The 18,419-nt window shown below is 45.3% G+C and overlaps 5 protein-coding genes across 5 annotated transcripts; all 5 read right to left on the reverse strand.

The window, feature by feature from the left end:
* Window positions 1-594: 594 nt before the first annotated feature.
* Window positions 595-4,319, reverse strand: F5891DRAFT_979660 (uncharacterized protein; the record flags this gene model as incomplete). The annotated part of the gene is made up of 17 exons (XM_041376909.1): window positions 595-665; window positions 999-1,096; window positions 1,380-1,525; window positions 1,580-1,624; window positions 1,678-1,794; window positions 1,853-1,973; window positions 2,117-2,129; window positions 2,182-2,268; window positions 2,391-2,794; window positions 2,842-2,915; window positions 3,077-3,169; window positions 3,227-3,249; window positions 3,315-3,418; window positions 3,464-3,553; window positions 3,587-3,641; window positions 3,801-3,959; window positions 4,280-4,319. The coding sequence occupies 17 exons, from the start codon at window positions 4,317-4,319 to the stop codon at window positions 595-597; spliced, it is 1,740 nt and encodes a 579-aa protein (XP_041226670.1).
* A 1,731-nt stretch (window positions 4,320-6,050) lies between these two features.
* Window positions 6,051-7,483, reverse strand: F5891DRAFT_1223670 (ribonuclease H-like domain-containing protein; the record flags this gene model as incomplete). Its single annotated transcript, XM_041369465.1, has 6 exons — window positions 6,051-6,139; window positions 6,188-6,400; window positions 6,450-6,538; window positions 6,587-6,932; window positions 7,047-7,130; window positions 7,181-7,483. The coding sequence occupies 6 exons, from the start codon at window positions 7,481-7,483 to the stop codon at window positions 6,053-6,055; spliced, it is 1,122 nt and encodes a 373-aa protein (XP_041226671.1).
* A 230-nt stretch (window positions 7,484-7,713) lies between these two features.
* Window positions 7,714-12,013, reverse strand: F5891DRAFT_1187795 (uncharacterized protein; the record flags this gene model as incomplete). Its single annotated transcript, XM_041366900.1, has 8 exons — window positions 7,714-8,065; window positions 8,117-8,212; window positions 8,263-8,334; window positions 8,381-8,402; window positions 8,451-8,904; window positions 8,977-9,047; window positions 9,389-9,761; window positions 11,597-12,013. The coding sequence occupies 8 exons, from the start codon at window positions 12,011-12,013 to the stop codon at window positions 7,714-7,716; spliced, it is 1,857 nt and encodes a 618-aa protein (XP_041226672.1).
* A 771-nt stretch (window positions 12,014-12,784) lies between these two features.
* On the reverse strand, window positions 12,785-14,041 carry F5891DRAFT_1187796 (uncharacterized protein; the record flags this gene model as incomplete). Its single annotated transcript, XM_041366901.1, has 1 exon — window positions 12,785-14,041. The coding sequence occupies one exon, from the start codon at window positions 14,039-14,041 to the stop codon at window positions 12,785-12,787; it is 1,257 nt and encodes a 418-aa protein (XP_041226673.1).
* Window positions 14,042-14,327: 286 nt separating this feature from the next.
* On the reverse strand, window positions 14,328-17,141 carry F5891DRAFT_979664 (uncharacterized protein; the record flags this gene model as incomplete). Its single annotated transcript, XM_041376910.1, has 10 exons — window positions 14,328-14,575; window positions 14,682-14,690; window positions 14,748-14,952; window positions 15,089-15,612; window positions 15,833-15,906; window positions 15,942-16,240; window positions 16,291-16,338; window positions 16,492-16,507; window positions 16,559-16,839; window positions 16,917-17,141. 10 exons carry the CDS (start codon window positions 17,139-17,141, stop codon window positions 14,328-14,330), a joined length of 1,929 nt encoding a protein of 642 aa, XP_041226674.1.
* Between the last annotated feature and the right edge of the window lie 1,278 nt (window positions 17,142-18,419).

Here is an 18,419-nt window from a genome sequence, read left to right on the forward strand (position 1 = left end):
TTTCCCTGCCTCCCATCTAGGGATCAGCAGGGGTATGGGAAACCCTTGAGGGTAGGGGTAGGGGTTTGGATCTGAAGACCCCTGTACCCCTGGGAATATATGCCCAAATTGATTACCATAGGAGGGATGGATAAGTATAAAATTTTGAAGTTGTACATTTGCCTTCAAATGGTAATATATGTGATTGGAAAAAGTGTTACCCTGGGGTATACCCATGCTAATCCCGTCTCCCGTCTCCCGTCTCCCGTCTCCCGTCTCCCGTCTCCCGTCTCCCGTCTCCCGTCTCCCGTCTCCCGTCTCCCGTCTCCCGTCTCCCGTCTCCCGTCTCCCGTCTCCCGTCTCCCGTCTCCCGTCTCCCGTCTCCCGTCTCCCGTCTCCCGTCTCCCGTCTCCCGTCTCCCGTCTCCCGTCTCCCGTCTCCCGTCTCCCGTCTCCCGTCTCCCGTCTCCCGTCTCCCATCTCCTCCCATCTCCCGTCCTCTGGTTTTCTGGTTCTCCCAGTTTCCTGTTTTTGAGTCTCTAAGTGATCTTTTCCTCCCTTTTTTATTTTTATTTTTTCATAATCTTCTGTCATTCATCTCCCAATCTCTTTTATCTCATATTTGTTTTCCCCCTGTCTGCAATTGTATTGTATGTTGTTCCATTATTTGCTGTATGTATACAAATACTACCATGACAATTACAGTAGAGAAAAAACTCAAATCTAATCACATATCTGCCGCTCAAACACATCTTTTTTCATTATTTAATGCCATGTACATATACAGTTACCAAGGTCGTGCTAAGTTCCCAAAGGGCAACACTATTTGAGCCGGTGCTCGAGAACATGTGACAAAACCACGCGAGATTTCCAAAAAGAGGTTTAAGCGAGGTAAGCGACGCAAGCGAATCTAAGCGCATCTAAGCATATCTATGCGAAAGCCACGCGAGCGCACGACACCTCCTGAAACCATCGTACTTTACTTCTTAGATGGATGCTGCCAGCTAACAACCCCCGTACCTGGCGCCAGTAATGTCCGCCCTTTGAGCTCGGCATGCACAACAGCGAGCTCGATGGTCTTACTCGTTTCTAGGTAATTTTGCAGCACATTTTTTGTACTATAGAGGGCACATCAGCAAATTAGTGAAACCTTGTACAGATTTGTACAAACAGCACAATCCCACAGCTAAGTGCCTTCTTTACAATCCTGTCACAAAGCCTTACAATCCATACACAAAGGCACAATATTGACAGACTGGACAGACTAGACAATGTAGACAAACCAGACAGTGTAGACAAACCAGACAGTGTGGACAAACTGGACATTGCAGGCAGACTAGATTATTGTAGACAGATCAAACATGCTGTGCAAACGACATTGTAATGGCTCATAAGATCTACTAAATGATGATATTGATATCCTCGCTGTCTGCTGCACTGTCCGAGTCATTGCAAAGTTCACCTATCATCCCCTCCTTGGCCCATTCCCTCAGCATCTCTTCAAGTTCCACACGACGTTTGGGAATGTCCATCAATTTGTCGATGGACTTTCACAGTATGTTGAAGTCAGCCCTGCACGTATCAGCAGTAAGGTCAGGCACCTTGTCAGTACCACTGTTGTGGAAGCTGGAGAGAACATTCTTCGCCTGTTAAGCATTGATTAGTGAGGAATATAAAAATTGATTAAGGCAAAGCCTACAACTGTGGCCACCAGAATAAGGCCATTGACAGGAATTTGGTGCTGACATTCGTCAGTTAGCTTGAGCGCTTTTTTACCATTGCCATAGTAAAAACTGAGGCAGGCTTCCTTGAGAACCTGTGACACAAAATTGGTATATTTTCCCTGTAAATGTCAATAATGAATTGTCGCACACCACGAGGTTGCCACCGAGCTCAGAAGAGTCAGAAAGCTGAAGATATTCACCAGTCTTAAGGAGCTTAGCTGCTGCTGCACTGACGTGCTCCTTGTACATTGAGTTGCCCTTCAAAAATATGCTGTATAATTGCTTCACAATAGATATCACGATTTTTTTGAGTTCCATACAAAAGGTGAACAGGTCATCACAGAGCTGTTGGCTCATCAGCAAAGTTCATATTCAAGCTCGGTACTTACTAGTCACAACATCAGCACTTTATACTCTGGAAAATAACCTTTACAAGGACATCAAATTGGAGCGATGTCTGATGGTGCAGGGCAACTTACCTTTGTCAATCTTCACCTTCTTTGTGTGGTATGTCCATAATACAGCACCCAAAACTTCTTGTGCCAGTACTACAGCATCCTGATGAACTGGAAGAGGATGCAATAAAACTGCCTGCAACCACATTTCCAACTTTGCTGCCTGCAGGAAAGCTTGCCAAGATGCTGGATAGAAGCCGAGCTTTGAGGGGTTACCTTGTTGGTTGGCGCACCATGCACCGTTTCCAGATTTGCTGCATTGAACAGGTGAGGCACTACAAGAGTGAGATCGGCTTGAACTAGGAGCGGAAGAAGGTGTCTGATCTGGCTGAGCAGAATCCTTGGGCAGAGACTGTGACAAAGACTGTTGATGAGAGGAGGGCAGTTTGTGACTGGAAGAAACTGTAGACTGAGTTGGAGAGCACCAATGAGGAGACAGTTTGCGGAAGGAGGAAGAACAAGGTAAGCATTGAGGGGACTTTGAACGAGTAACAGAGAGGTGTGCAGGTGGACGCTCTGGCTGCACATGGGTCGATGTGGTTTTTTCAGATCATGCTCTGTGAGGCGTGCATCCAAGGACCAAGCACCTGGAAGAGGAAGAAGTGCATGCTCATTTGAGGGAGGGGCGACGAGATCCCTAATGCAACAAATTAAAACAACAGACCTGAAGTCACAAGAACTTACCTGACTGGGTGAATGCTGATGAGACTTTGAGCCAGCTTCACACGTGGACGGGTGGACCTGTGTTTGCGAGAAGACTGGGGCACATATCAGTAATTGTGCATGATCAGCAAAATGAAATACGTGCACATGTTAAATGAGTCGGGGAGGGAGCTTTGCATTGTCCATTTTTCATTTGATGGCATTCAAGGACATCAAAAGTGTCTGTGGCTTCATGATGAGTATCATCATCCGAGACCTGGCTGTCAGAATCCCCCTGGTTGGGATCCATGTGAGTATCACCGTCTTCATCATCTTCATCACTGTATAAGGCCATGCAGTTGACTGGAGCCTTTGAGTGGATAAGGAGGAATAAAAACATGAGGAAAAGATACAAGGTATGACTTACTCCTGCGTATCCCGCAACTAGTGCTGCCGCGGTCCGGTTCAGAGGCAGTTTGACGAGAACCAAGAACTGGACCAAGGTCTGGTTCTACCTTTATCGATGAACCTTAAACCGAACCTTTGTGAATGGTTTGCAGTGGTCAGGTTTGGTTTTTTTTCCGGTTCAAACGTGAACCGGACCCAAAATTTTTTGCAGCTAGTGAAAAAAACAATTGAAGTAGTTGTACTGATAGCTACATACTACATATCCAATGAAGCTGCATGTCCCTCAGCCTCTGCTGCAGCAGAAAGGTGCCTATTCCTATACGCTCCCTTTAACAGTTGCAATGTGCTGAATGTGGAGGTTGCAAGTGCATTGCATCACACAGTCAAAGTGATTCCTCCACTTGAGAATGCTTGTTCGGATGGAACAGCACTGCCTTGAATGGGTAAGCAGTCTCGTGTGATGCATTGTAGAGACTAATATATCTGTGGGCTTGTAGGGATCTAAATTCCAAATGTCCCTACCACTTCCTAATATAGCGCAACCCATATCTCACCCAGCGCGCTCAAGCACTTTGTCGGCTGCTCGCACATACTAGTGCTCCGGTTGCCCATCAGTCGTGTGTCAGCGTGCGCATCCTCGGTTCCGTCGCTCGTCCTCTGTCCATCCATTCCATGTCCGTTCGGTTCATCGGTGCATATTCCTGACTTATTTCCATTTATTCTGACATATCTCCGGCGCTTATGGCCATATTCTGTATGTTTTCCATCATGGACCCTTAGATTACATATTATTCTGTATCCACTTCGCTTCTTGGTTCGCTTTAGTGCCTGACAGCACTTATCATTACTTAGTATATATACACACACCTAACCTGGATAATGACAATATTTTCTGCCCACACATCATTGGACTATAAGTCTAAGTTCTCCCTCTAAATCTAAAGTATCTAAGTACAATACGAGTGCCGCCACCATACATTACTAGAGACTCTGCCAATTTGTTTTTCTGACTCATTAAGAGTCGCTGTGCTCTACCACCCGCACGTGCGCACTGCTACCACTTAGCACGCACTTCCATTATAAGTCATGCGCCGCCGCTTATCATTGGCCATTGTCGCTCATCAGCGCTTCACATCGCCTTCACTCACTCACACTTCGCTCATCGTTGCACGCCTTACCAGGCTTGACTAAGCACCCAGTCCAGTATTTCCCTCCATATTATACACTTAGAGGAACCTTCTCAGTAGCAATCCCCTTGAGCCGACATATATCTTGCTCATTGAGGACTACTTGAATTGTCTCATACTACTCATATTACCCCACTTCCTATTCCTCTTCTACAGCATTGGACTGGGTGTCCCAAGGGCAAGAGTTGCACACCAAGGCCTCAGTTGGCCCTTTCCATAGCTTAGTCAGCATGTAGACTAGGTCTCGAGCATGTCGTCGCGTAGCTTCACCTCATTCCAGCTTGGTTTCCCTGTCTCTGGGCTGCAAGCCTCTCAGCCTGCTCTATTGTGGTGAACAGAGCGAGCTTCGGCTTGCCCTAGCATTGTGCTTTGCTTGTCATGTTGCACTTTCCAGCTCGTTTTTTCTTGGGTTCCATTGCAGTTGCAGTCTTGCCTTGATCCTTTGCATTAGTCTTTGCTCTTAGTCTTTCTTGTTTGCCTTGTTGGTCACTCGTCTCTACTAGTTCTTGCAGTCTCGCTCTCGCATTAACACCTCGTCAAAGTTTTTTCTTAACAGCCACGTGTCATGCAGGCTACAGAGCTTGCAGCAATGGCACAACATGCTATCGATGCATGCCCCAATCCCTCGGAATGAGATAAAGAGCTGAATCACATTGATTCTTGGCTTGAACTTGCTCGTATTGCTGAAGAAGAAGCAAGCCCACTTTCCAATAATCTTGTTACCCACCAGAAAATTTACCTCAAGCAGCAAGACTGGTTGTGGGACCATGAAGATTCCTCGCTGCCTCATAAACTTAAATATGCGGTTGATAATGCCATACACCATGAATTCTGGCAACAATCAAAGAACAGAGTCAAACGTCCCACTGCACCCAAACCAGTGCCACCTGAAGTCACCATGCCTACAACTGCACAGCTCCCAATCTCATCCCTCGCACCGGCATCCCACAAATGAAGCTGCAAAGAGACAACTGGAGGTATAGAGAAGCAGAAAGAATCTTTGGAGGGAGAGTTTCTGGTAATGGAGGCAAGAACTCAACTTGCCTTGCATCCACCACCACCTACGCATGTGCATGTTGGCACACAGACAGAGCATAATGTCTTCGAGGATATTTGATCTAAATCCCCACAATATGCAAAGCCTATCAACTGGGCAGACGAGGTTGATAGTATTATGTTCACGCCACGTCCAGCACCACGCGACTTTTCTATCCTGTGCTCCTCATCTAGCAACCCATGGTCTAGCTTACAAAAATGTCAATGCCGTTCATGCCAACATTATCATGGCAACCACATTCACAAACGTCCATTATCATCCCCACGCACTTGTTCTATATATCCTAAGTACATTGACTTCATGCCCTTCAATCCACATCCCTCTCCACCTTTACACTTCACTACATATCAGTTTCGCACACTTCCATTTAATTCTCATTCCTACATACAACCTTTTGCAACTTGCCAGCCTTTTCTCACACGGCCTCGCACCACACGTTGTTCCATTCAGACATGATGAGGGTGTCGCTGTTTTTTTTATGGGGGGTGCATGGACTGGTGTCCCAAGGGCAAGAGTTGCGCACCAAGGCCTCAGTCAGCTCTTTCCATAGCTTAGTCAGCATGTAGACTAGGTCTCGAGCATGTCGTCACATAGCTTCACCTCATTCCAGCTTGGTTTCCCTGTCTCTGGGCTGCGAGCCTCTCAGCCTGCTCCAGCGTGCAAGTGTAGGGTACTGTAGCAAGTGAAGCTAAGAGATGGTTAAGTAGTGAGAAAATGAGTCAAAAAATTTGCTTACCCCCCACCAGACAACAATGTCATTAGTGTACTCTAGCGCTGAAGACAAGTAAGCGGTGAGCTCTTGCCAGAGATTGTGAGTGAGATGGTCCCTCATCTGATGCATCTTGATAGCCTCACACATCCAATCATCACCATACTGTGTGTGTGTGGGTCTCATCAGCGGAGCAGATTGGTCATTAGTAGGACTTGGTGACATATAATAGTCATTGAACTGAAAATGAAATCAAAAGAAAGAACCAACAGTGTAGACAAGTACTTACCACAGCCTCCAAGCAAGCCCTGCCAGTCGCAACCTCTTGAGTGTGCCACCGACCTTCGATGTATGCAAGCTTATAGTTCGGATTGAGAACTTAAATTATATTAGATATGCACGAGTCATAGAAAAATAAATACTCACCAAGACAAATGAAATAAACATTAGATTCACTTGATTTCTTGAAGTACTTGTCGATGTTCTTGAGGCCCTGCTGAATTGCATCAGCGATTGGTGTATATTGCACATCAGCTGCCATAGATCTCCATCGATCGGCGAGGCACTCCAACGTAGGGATTGTGCACCATGCAGTTGGATGCTTTGCTGACGAGAATGATTGCTGAGCAGTTGCTGGTTCCTTGAGGACTTGATGAATGAGTGTAAGGTGTTTCCAATCAGCCCGGTCAAGCTTAAAGTCATTGTAAGACTTGTTGCGAAGAGTCGGCACTTCTTTGCTTTTGTCTGTGAGGTTCATAAAACAATTCACAGCCTATTTGAATATATACATCAGACCTTTTTCAAACATTGAAGGAAAAAAACTCATGTGACGTAAGATTAACATGTGATCCAGACATTTGTATAATGAAGCCCAGCGAGTTCTGACCCACTGCAACAACTCCAGTTGAGGGACATTCTCCTCCTGGCAGGCCTTTTGGAAAAATGCACGAGCTCGAGGTGACTTTTGGATCTGAACATCTTCATTATCAACAAGTATAGGCTAATGATGAGAGGACATACCTGCTCAATGAGTGCGAGAGCTTTACCAAGTGAATCACCAGCATTGAACGAGGTACCATCATTATTGTCATTATCAACCTCCATGGAAGCAAGCTCTTGAGTCAAAGTGTTGAGTTCAGCATCATTGCCATCATCAACTGCCTGACAGATCTTTCTCATGAGAGCTGCTTGCGGAGTGGGTGAAACTCCATCAACAAAGTGTTGAGCAGCGAGATTCAGAACATGTTCTTGGCACCTGATGTGACGTGCATCAGGTACCCATCGGGTACCATCGGGATTGATCTGACGTCCAACTTTTTTCATGGCAGTGTCATTGTTGGTGATGTTATTGGAGGTCATCCACCCAACCTATAACTACTAATCAGTTTCAGCGTGGATATGTAGACTAAACTTTATCTTATCTCGTAGTTTATATGTGTCAATGGCATCAACAATTAAGCGTGCAGTATTCTGCCACTATGATTGCCCTTGATGTGGTCAAAACTAAGTTGCTCACAGCGTAATTCCCATTGCTGGGGTTTGTCATCTAGGCTCTAGATATAATGACTGGTAATGCTGAAGAAAGGGTCACCAATGATAGAAGTCCAGGAGTTGAAAGTCATTGAGACCTGACTGTCCACCTTCGCAAGACGTTCACGAATGGCATCAACTACAGTTAGTGCATGGGCTTTGACACTCTTGGTAAGCTTAGTGCAGTGAGGGATATCACCTTCAACAAGGGCAGGGCGGACATAGGAGAGCAACCTGCGGAACACTGGTTTGTCGATGAGCTGTAAGGCCTCATCTTCAGTGACGATAAGCTCCATTATATACTTGAGCAGCCCAGCCTTGCTAAACATGGGTGGTTTTGGAATGAGGTTGCTGTTGAGGGTGGATTGCCTTGAACTATGTATGAATCAGCAACAATACAATATATGATGTGCGAGTGTAACTCACAGACATTGAGCTTCGCCAGTGGGAACTGCTCGAGGGTGCATTGTGATGCCTGCAGCTTCACAGTGCGTCTTGTACAGTTGGAAATGATTTTTTTGACTATAGATATCTGTAATCATTCATTTGAGAGACTGAAGAGATGAACATACCAACAAATATGAGTGCGTAGTGTGGAGATACCATCCCAAAAGGTGTACTTGCTTTCGGGTTCACTGGCATCCCTAGGAAACATTAGCAAGTACCACACATGTAGAGCTAAATACGTACTTGCATGGTTTGCATACCCACTCTTTGTCATGGCAAGTGAAGATAGTGTGAACATCAGCACTACACTCACTCTTTGACAGCATGTTTCGGGTGATTGCATCTTCAGGCTCCTCTTCATCTTCAGGTTGGTCTTTAGCAGGTGCATCATTAGTATTGGTATCACAATCTGTGTCAGCACCAGGGACATGAGAGTCGTCATTGTCAGATAATGGAGCTGTGAGTTGTAACACGACCTTTTTTGTGACTAGTGGCTCTGTAGTAGTACTGGATAAGGCACGTGCACATTTGTGGCTTGTTGATGGGCTGGAGGCTTGGTGAGAACAGGCGTTATCAGCATCACGGAGGTGGGCAGAGGGCTTAGAGGTGCAAATTGAGCATTGAGCACCCACAGTCAGTGGTGCTGGTTTGCATCCAGCCCTCAGTAACACTGAGAAGGCATCTGTGGGGGCAGACTTGGAAGAGGATTGAGCGCAAAGTGGGATGGTGTCGTCAGGATCATTGTAAAACACAATATCCCTGGCATCCTTAAGAGAACCGTCAGCGTTGAGAGCACACACATCAGATTCCAACATTGTGTGAGAGGAAATATGACTCACCTGGTGGGGATTGCTCTTTTTATTTGAGGACAGAACAAACAGCCAGTCTCTGCCATGTGCATTGGAGAATCCTGGAAAATATATCAAAGTTATATATTAGTTAGTTTATTAGCTTGATTGATGGTTAATTTGTACCTTGAGCTTGATTGGACAGCCAGGAGCACAGATTGGACAACTGGGAGCACAAAATGCAAATGTCCGGACAGAATTAGAAGTTCATGCAGATGTCGAGGATCCCAGAAGTCAAAGTACCCATGAGTGTGGAAGGGAAGTCACTCATTGATATCGACAAAGTTTTGGTTCGGGAAGGTCCAAACCCATGACCGAACCGTCCCAGGAACAGCGAACTGTGAACCTCATTTCAGCTTGGTCTGGCCAAAATGGAGAACCATGGACTGAACCATGGACAAACCTGACCATTGGTCAGGTTCAAACCACGGTTTGGAACCAGACCACGGCAGCACTACCCGCAACAAACTATCTTCATCTTCACTGGGTTGATCATTGTGATCTTGCTCATCGGCATCATTCTCTGACTCGTCACGTTCATCCAAATCCCACATTCTATCCTTCTTCGCCTCACATTCTAAGGATTTGCCTACGGCCTTCTTAGAGCTGCAACCAATGGGCTGAGTTTCCTCTCGGGGATCCTGTTTGTCAGCGGAAGATGACTTAAATCCAAACCTATCATAAGGGCCAGCCACGCATAGGAACAGCTGACGATGTTGAGTGTTTGATTGTGAGCCGTTGTCTTCAACAGGGTGAGGCAGCAAATTTGTGCCAGCCTAAAAGAATGTTAGCTGTAGTGCTGCCATGGTCCGGTCCAGAACTGTGGTTCAAACCTGACCAATGGTCTGGTTCTAGACAGTCCGGTCCACCGCAACACCATTGAACCTAACCGAACTGAAGTATGGTTCTTGGTCTGTGTTGTCTGGGATGGTTCTTCATCGATTCTGAACCTCATGTTGTTAGTATCTTTTCGGATGCGAAGACAAGTTCTGCTGTTCGCCTTACTAATGCTAAATACAGCAAGTTTCAATTGCAACTTGGTAATATTTTTTGTTATTATTCTACAATGACTGAATTTAACTCATCTGCATGTCGTGCAGATGGGAACCTCAAGGATGCATCTGAGATCACATTCTACCATGATGCTGACAATGACATCCCACTACCTCCATCTGGTATGCAGCTAGCCTCATCCAATGCATTCTCCATCCTCTTGAATTCCGGACGGCAATCAGCCTCATTTGTTGCTGGCACTAGATGCTCCTGCTGCTTCATAAACTCGAGAGGCCCGTTATAGAGATACATGGATGCATGAGGCAATCACGGCTTGTCAGAATAACAATGCCAACCATGCTTGTGACCCTTGCGATGAGCTCACTGCATGTTTGACATCACCATTGGAAGAAGTCGTAGATATTGTTGCGTGGTGGGGGGTATGTCTTTTGTTTGCAGTTTTTTCAACTAGTTCTAATTGCTAGTTAGATTCATTCATTGCAGTATCCAACACTTGCTCGCATTGCGTGTGATTATCTTCCCATCCAGGGGAGTGCAGTTCCGTCTGAGCAAGCATTCTCTAGTGGGGGAATCACATCTACCATCTGTCGTAATTCACTGGCACCATCCACCTTTTCAGCTCTACAACTCCTGAAGGCAGCATGCAAGTATGGACACATTTCGGCGGTTTCAGGAGCATCAAGGGAGTCAGCTGCATTGGCTAAACTGTCAGTGCTCCTTCCAGATGTGTAGAATCTCACTGTACATCTTATTTTTGAAAATATGATCTATGTTTTGGTCCGGTTCACGTTTGAACCCTGATAGAATCGGACACAACCGTTCTGAACCATTCTCATTGGTTCGGTTTTGTATTCAATGACATGCCCTGGACTGGATGCAGGTTCAGTTTCTGGTTCTTATTCACCCCTCACTGAACCAGACTGAACTGGACCACGGCAGCACTAGTTAGCTGAGGTAGTTTGAAAAGAATAAGTCACCTTTTTCTTCCCTTTCTTGAGCTGCTGCGAAGGTACCATGGGATTGACTTCTGAGTCACTTATTTCGACAGTACCTCTTCCCTTCCATTGCCTTGCTGGGGCCATTAAGATCTCTCCAGCTTTTTGAGCTGTGCTACATGACCACCAACACCTCATGTGGACCGTTCACTTCACCATCAAGAAGTGTCAGTGTCTTCGGGTGCCGTGTTAGTGACCTTCCTTGTCCTTAAATTGTGGGGACTCAAGGACCATATAGGAGAAGTGCACTTGGCTTTCTTCCTGGGAGGCATGGAGTGAACTTGACAAAGTTCGAAGTTGGACTATCCTGAAATATAATAATGGAACTTATGTAAGCAAGCAACGGTACATTGTGCAAAGCACTACATTCAAATAACAATATAAGATCAAATGGAGGACAAAGGACAGGTGGAAGATGAAGGAAAAAACTACGGAAATACAAGATTTAGGTAGAGCTCACGATTAAACGAAGAATAAACGAGAAAATATGAGATATCGGACTTGGATGCAGTGCGCTCTACAGATGTATTCAACAAGAGACACCCCGAACCAGTCAACTAGCATTTGACAGGTACCGTCTTCAAGTGACAAGACCAATGAACAGCTAAGGAAAGATCAGGAAGCGACTGTGCAACAGTTGGCACACTGGCAGGCACAGATGGTGGTACAGGAGGTACTGTCTGCGATGCAGGAACAGTTGCAACCTGCTGTGATGTAGATGCAGGAGGAGGCAATGGAGCAATGGTTGGTTCTGGCGCAGATGGAGGTGCTGGAAGTGCAGGAGGAGGTATCTGAGCAAGTTGCTGACTGATCATACTTATGCCCCATGTTAGAATATCGCAGATTTTATCGTGAGACATGGCAATTGACTGAGTACTTGCAAGAGAAATCTCGCAATGCCACTCTTCAAGGAGGGGGTGGCAGAGGATAAAGTACGGGGTGATAAGCAGTGGATCAGCCATATCATGGATGAATTCCCGCTTCCAAATACTGCTGGTCGTGAGACCATCTTGGGTCATGTTCTCATAGGAGAGTGCCCACCTCCGAACAGCATCCTGTCACAAAACTTCTTCACTAGGTCAGGGGGCCAGTGCACCCTTCAGTCCTATATACATCACAGTGAATTTGAGCAGGATGTAAAAAAGCAACTCGAGATCGTCACAGGGCATATTTTGGACCAAAAGGCCATCTCCCATTAGGCGGAGAACACGAAAGGATATGTATGGTACAGTTCCCTATAAAGCATGAGGTTAACACAAGCAGAAATAAGTGCAACATTGTAATGCACAGTACCATGTGGACTTGGATCCGCGTTCCCATCATCATTGAGAAACTTTGCATAGTCAAAGTCTATAAAATAGCCTTTTCCTTCATAAATTATAACATTGTTAGGGTTGAGGTCTCCATAAAGGACACATTGGCCCACCATTGCCTTGTGGGCTACAATTCATGGTGATTACAGAGGACATCAGGTGATTGTGAAAGATCACCAACAATAAGGTTACGAAAAACCCCAATTAACTCAGGTACATCATTGAAGTGTGTCAATGGCACCCCGCAGGGTGTTAAGAGAATATGCCAATGAATTTTTTTCTCAAATTTGAATGTCGAGCAATGACTATGAATGTGTGAAGTGGAGTCGGGCTTCCCATTGTAAGCACATCCCAATATTTCTTGAGTTGAACAACGTTCGGGATGCCTTCGACCACTTTGAGAAGCTGTATCTCGATGTCTTTGACATCCTTGTTGACCCAACAATCCTTCAGTGTGTACTCCTGATTGAACTTGTCTCAAATGTGATAGCAGACAGTTCCATGCTTGAAAAGTCCGCGGCTTTTCCATAGAATATCCATAATCCAGTACACATCTCTGTCATTGTCATAAATCCAGCCTATCGCCCTGGGAAGCATAGCATCAAAGCTGTTTGGTAAATTAGCATGAGTTGGAATGGTGTTGCAAGAGTTGCAGATATGGATTGTTGGATCAAAGCTGAGGGAAGAGTGATTTGCTAAAGTGATGGTATTCAACACATTGACAAAACGTACGGGGGATGTAATGATCGAGAGTGGTTTTGAGATCACCATGCCAGAGCGATCCATATAATGGGCACAAAGTTTAAACTTAGAGATACTAAAAAGTAGGATGAAATGACGCCATGGTTGCTCCCGCATCATCAGATAGCCCTTGGTAGCAACCCCCAAGAACAAAGGTATTTTGCGATTGACAGAGAGGTCAGATTGGGTGATCTCAACTCCTGTGAGGACGTCTTTCCAGGACTTTTGTGAGAAACTGAACTTTCTGAGCCTGTAATCCAGGAGGACAAGATCAGGCTTCCATGAATCGGTAGCGTCTGGTATGGGATTGGTGGCGAACTCTGAAGACCAGTACCAGAGATCTGCTATCTCTGTGAAGGGTAAAATGTGCAAGCGCTGGGTTCCTGAGGGCTGCGATGACAAGGGCTGCAATCCATCAACATTGCACTCTTGGACTTGCTCCTTGAGCAGTTCGTGCATGTGATAGTATACCACCCAGAAAAGACACTCCCAATTCTTTTCCTCTGTTTGTCCTACAGGCTTTGCTCTTTTCATTCCAGCCTTGATGAAAGCCTGCTGCCCCAAGCTGCCCTCCGTCTCTAGCATGGAATCCCCTTCAATTTCTATGTCAGTATCTATCTGTGACTCAGTCTGAGCCGCCTGCAACCGGGAATGCCTAGCTGGCACCTTGCGTTTCATCTGAAAAGCATTCTTGAGTCGCCATTCCTTATTGAAAACGGGAGCCCCATGTATCTGAGTTTGGCTTCCTGGTACTTGTTTGATGTAAGTGATCCTCTTGATTTCCGATTTGTTGAGATTTGATAGAGAAATGAGGATTTTAAGGATGGAGGTCTTAGGCTGCAGGTCCCCCTCCCACAGAACCCAGGGATCTTGGTCTTGCAGGCCCAACTCACTTTTCATGAGTATATCCATTTCGTCCTTCGTGCAACATATGGGATGGATAGTGACAGTGCTGACAGCCGCTAGGAGATAGTTGGCAAAAGATGTTGACATGGGGGGCAATTTGTTGTCCTGTTGTCACTGGCGGTGTGGCACTCTTGTTCTTTCAGTAAGTTGTTCTTTCAGTAAATTACACAGATTTTAATCAATTTGATAATATTAAAATTGGTAGTGCATTTACCTGGTTTATACCGTAGCATGCAATAAGTGTTCTGCAGCTCATTTTCAAAGAGCCCTTAGTGTGCGTTTGAAACAGTATATAGCAATGGTATCCAAAGCTAACTATTGGGGGTAGTAGCACAGTGAAGCGCGTAATAAAAGTTCTTATTAAAATATTTGTTCAAAAAAACTCTTGGGAGTAATGTGTAGATGTAGCTGAAGTCAATTGTACATCCGCCGCATCCCCCAGGTGAGGGATGATACTAATAAATGCACAGAGTTGGCAAAGAGGAATGATACTACCAATAGGGGTACCATCTGCATGCTTTGCACACTTCAACACATGCACCCCAGTGGCAGGATCGCAGGGGCCAATGTTGAGATGCCACACATAACAAAGGTACTGATCTTGCCAAGCGATACGAGAACCTCGACAATGGATTGGGCGCATTATGAGGCATAATTCACAGATAGCATGGCCTTGGGAAAGTGCATTGATTATATACATTGACATATATGATGAAAAAGGACTCACCTGATAGACCTGATTTAGGTCAATCATATGCAGTATCCACATTGATGAGGATGGTGTCCCGTCAACCTTTTGGCCACCCAGGGCCAGGAGGAGAGGCATGGATAGTTTGAGCCAGCAACACAATATTGGGATTATGGAAAGATGTGTGCTGGAGGTGAACTGTGTCCCATAATTGAACATGGTTGAATGGAAGGATTGGTAGACAATCGATTGACGGTCTTTGTCTTGGACCCCCCACCCCATGAACTATTCCTCTCTCTCTCACATCATGCTGTAAGAAGCCAGTAAGTTGAAGTCAGTACTGACATCATCAACTTTGACTCCCGTGCAAGGTGGACTGTAGTTGAGGTGGATGGCAGTGTTTTTTCAGCAATAAACATTTGAGGGATACTGGAATCGCATCTCACAGTAGCCATTTTCCTGGCTTTGTGGAAATAATTGGTTGCAACACGAGTGTGGTTCATCTCCTCAAGGAGTGCCATTCGCGGATCATTTGTTTCCTGTTCATCTCCATTGTCCAGGTCATCCTCCTCAAGAATGTCTTCGGCCCTAAAATTAGGATCACGGGATGCAGGATGGCTCTTGAGTGATGTGGCAATTGCAAAACACCGCAACTTCTCCTCCCAATCAAGATGACGACAGATCTGCGGGTCATAATCCTTATTATTTGTTTGCCAGGCAGGTTCCTTGATTTCGGAAATGTGTGCATGCTTGGTAGCATCTGCAGACCACTGTATGAGGGTGCCAACTTTGCGCATGCTGGAAGTGATGCTCTGTAGGAGCTCAAGCTTAGGAATATGCCAATTTTCAATAGGTTTCTTTGTGCCCATCCACGCGCCTAAAATCAAGATAACGTCTTTGTGTTCATGAAAGGACGACAAAGATTGGTTGATACACACCAAGATATCGTCATTGGGTGCAGGACACTGTGCTAGGTAACAAAGATCCATGAGCACACAGATCGCAATGATAAAACGACGAGGGGCTGCACCAGATATTAGCCAACAATATAGCGCTGAATATCATGATGACCCCTACCTGTAACTTGTTTCAGTTTGGATATTCCACCAGAAAAGTGGCGATAGCCAGTAGTCAGCTGTAATATCGAGAACCGAAAATCCAGTTCTGGAGCTCCAATGACCACAATACACCACTGAAGATTGTGGTCATAAAATTCTTTCGTGCCAATGGTGCAATGATTCTGGCATCAGAAAGATGGAGGGATCTGCGAGTGGCCAATCCATCCAGAATGGTGCATACATGCCGTTCAGCTGCGAGTCAGCACAAGCCTCAAAATAAGCCTCCAGGTCATCAGGATTGACCGTGATGTTAGTGAGCTGTCCAAGAGTGATGGAGCACGTACAAGCAGGGTGCTGGAAATTATACCCAAACTGAAAATACAAGGCCATGGTGAAAGGAGAGGTCTTTCCATGCACATATGCAAGCATGGCTGCCTCTGGGGTATCAACAATGTATGCTGCGAGAAGGGTAAAGCAATGGTGGATGTTTCCTACCAGATTGGACATCATAATCCCAACTTCAGCAGCTTTCATCAATGGCTTTAAAACGATCGAAAGGCATTTATGGACAAGACGGTCTTCAAGCACACCCTGCATTCATTGATTGGGATGTAGATACTTTGGAATTGGAAGGAGAGCTGTGAGCAAGAAAGCCTTAGATGAGAGTTTTGTGTGGGTACACATGCGGATATTGGCGAGGCATAGAAGAAGAGGGTGGGAAACCCTGGCACCAGTCATGGTGGTGATGTTATTTTTGTCAGACGAAAGAACAGCACTGAGAACTGTAGCACCTCTGGGAAGTTGTGTCTGCAAGATATATGGTGAGATGATGCAAAATTCAGCAGAATCAGTACTTACTTGCATTTCCCAAGCAGAATATCCCGTAAACCATTCCAAATATACATGCAAAAGCCGCTCTGCTGTTTTGTAAACACGGCAAGGGATAAAATCAAGCTTGTCATGAAACAGTGGATTACTGAAAAAGCTTTCCAAGCATTCCATGGGGTCCCTCCAAAAGAGTTGGATTGGAGACTTGGTAGGATGGATGGAGATAGTCTGGCATTTCCAGCCTGGTCCGCTAGGGAGTATTTCAGCATGGCTTCATAGTTCTTTGGCATTTTTGAATGAAAGCTGCAATCCTTGGACCTAAAAACAAGAAGTGTAAGTTGTGGTTGATGTATCAATGCTCCAGCCTGAGGATGCAAAGAATACACACCATTGAAAGCTTCAAAAATTCATCTATTGCTGCCATGCTGAGGAACGAGCGCAGGAGATAATCAGCAACTTCCCACTCTTCTTTGGATGTGAAAGGATAGTAGAGGTTGTCTACCCTGCATTCTGCATATTCATCGGCATCAAATAAATCCAAGAAGGTCGAGCCATCTTGAGAGTAAGAGGCCCCCGTGCCATCATACTCTTCCTCCAGCGATTCTCCAAACATTCCAAATTCATCGTTGATGTTATCATATGAGTGATCCCCATCTTGAACTTCCAGGATGCTGTTGGTATGATTGCCTGTGCAACACTGGGGAGAAACCACTTCCACGAACTGCAAAACATCAACAATGTCACACATATGACTATGACACAAGTATTGAGGCTGGCTCAGGTGTCGAGTGACACTGCTCTCCTTCGTGAATGTTTTCCCACACTTTGGGCATGTTAGTGACATTGAAGATATTAAAATATTCACATGAACTTTGTTGATATCCAACTAACACTGTTATGATGCCCCATCAGAATCGCACTGCAGCCTTTAACCTCCAACACAAATGTGACTCGGTATTTTGAACATTCCATAGTACTACATACCCTTCTCCAAGTCTCAGAGGACATTCACATGAGCCACGCAACCAAAGACCTCTTTAAACCACAAATCAATTGGTGTTCTACCAGCCTGACTTTGGTGAAGCATCATCAATCAAGGATGAGAACTTCCCTACCGCATTGCACCTTGTGAGTACCTTGCTTGCTTTTACTTGCCAGGACTCACATTCTGCAGCAAGGTGATTATGCCCCATTGGATGGAGAAATAGAAGGCAATGAACACTCTGATCTCGTGCTTGTGGCTGCCAAAACTGAACAAAAGGTGTGCAAGGCCGAGAAGTACCTGGCCAACTGCATTTTGGCACACCAATCAGTGATTCTCAGCATCTGGCATCAGCGCGCCCAGGCCACAAATTCTCGTGTGTTGATGGCAGAGCTCGAAGTTGGACGCCTCCATATGGAGTGGAAGAAAATTGATATCTCAATGTCCATGACTCGAAGTCATTCAGATGACACAACAGTGAGTATTCGTCCTCAATTTTGTTATTTGTGAATTTTGAAAGTATGTCTACAGACAGTCGGCACCTCATCCTCATACTAAACTCACATATTTGCCTGAGTTAGGCTCACATTCACACCATCTAAAAATCCTTGAGTTGGGCCCACTGAAGTTTGCATAACAAGACGGAGGCAGAACATATGTAGAGCTTTTATCTTCAACCTTCATATAGTACTATAGTTCTATTTATGATGTAATTACTTTGTTGCCTTGTAGTTCTTGTATCGCTCTGTGGAACCTTGTGAAACCTGTAGTACTGTACTCATGTACCGTCTATGGACTTGTATGGCTCTGGATTGACATGTTGTTTCTGTAACCAAATTTGTAATTTGCTGATGCATGACAGGTCTTGATGCCTTCAATCGAGTGCCTCCAAAAAGCAATGACTTCTTT

Source organism: Suillus fuscotomentosus (assembly GCF_016647785.1).
Source record: "Suillus fuscotomentosus strain FC203 chromosome Unknown F5891scaffold_23, whole genome shotgun sequence".
NCBI classification, from domain to species: domain Eukaryota; kingdom Fungi; phylum Basidiomycota; class Agaricomycetes; order Boletales; family Suillaceae; genus Suillus; species Suillus fuscotomentosus.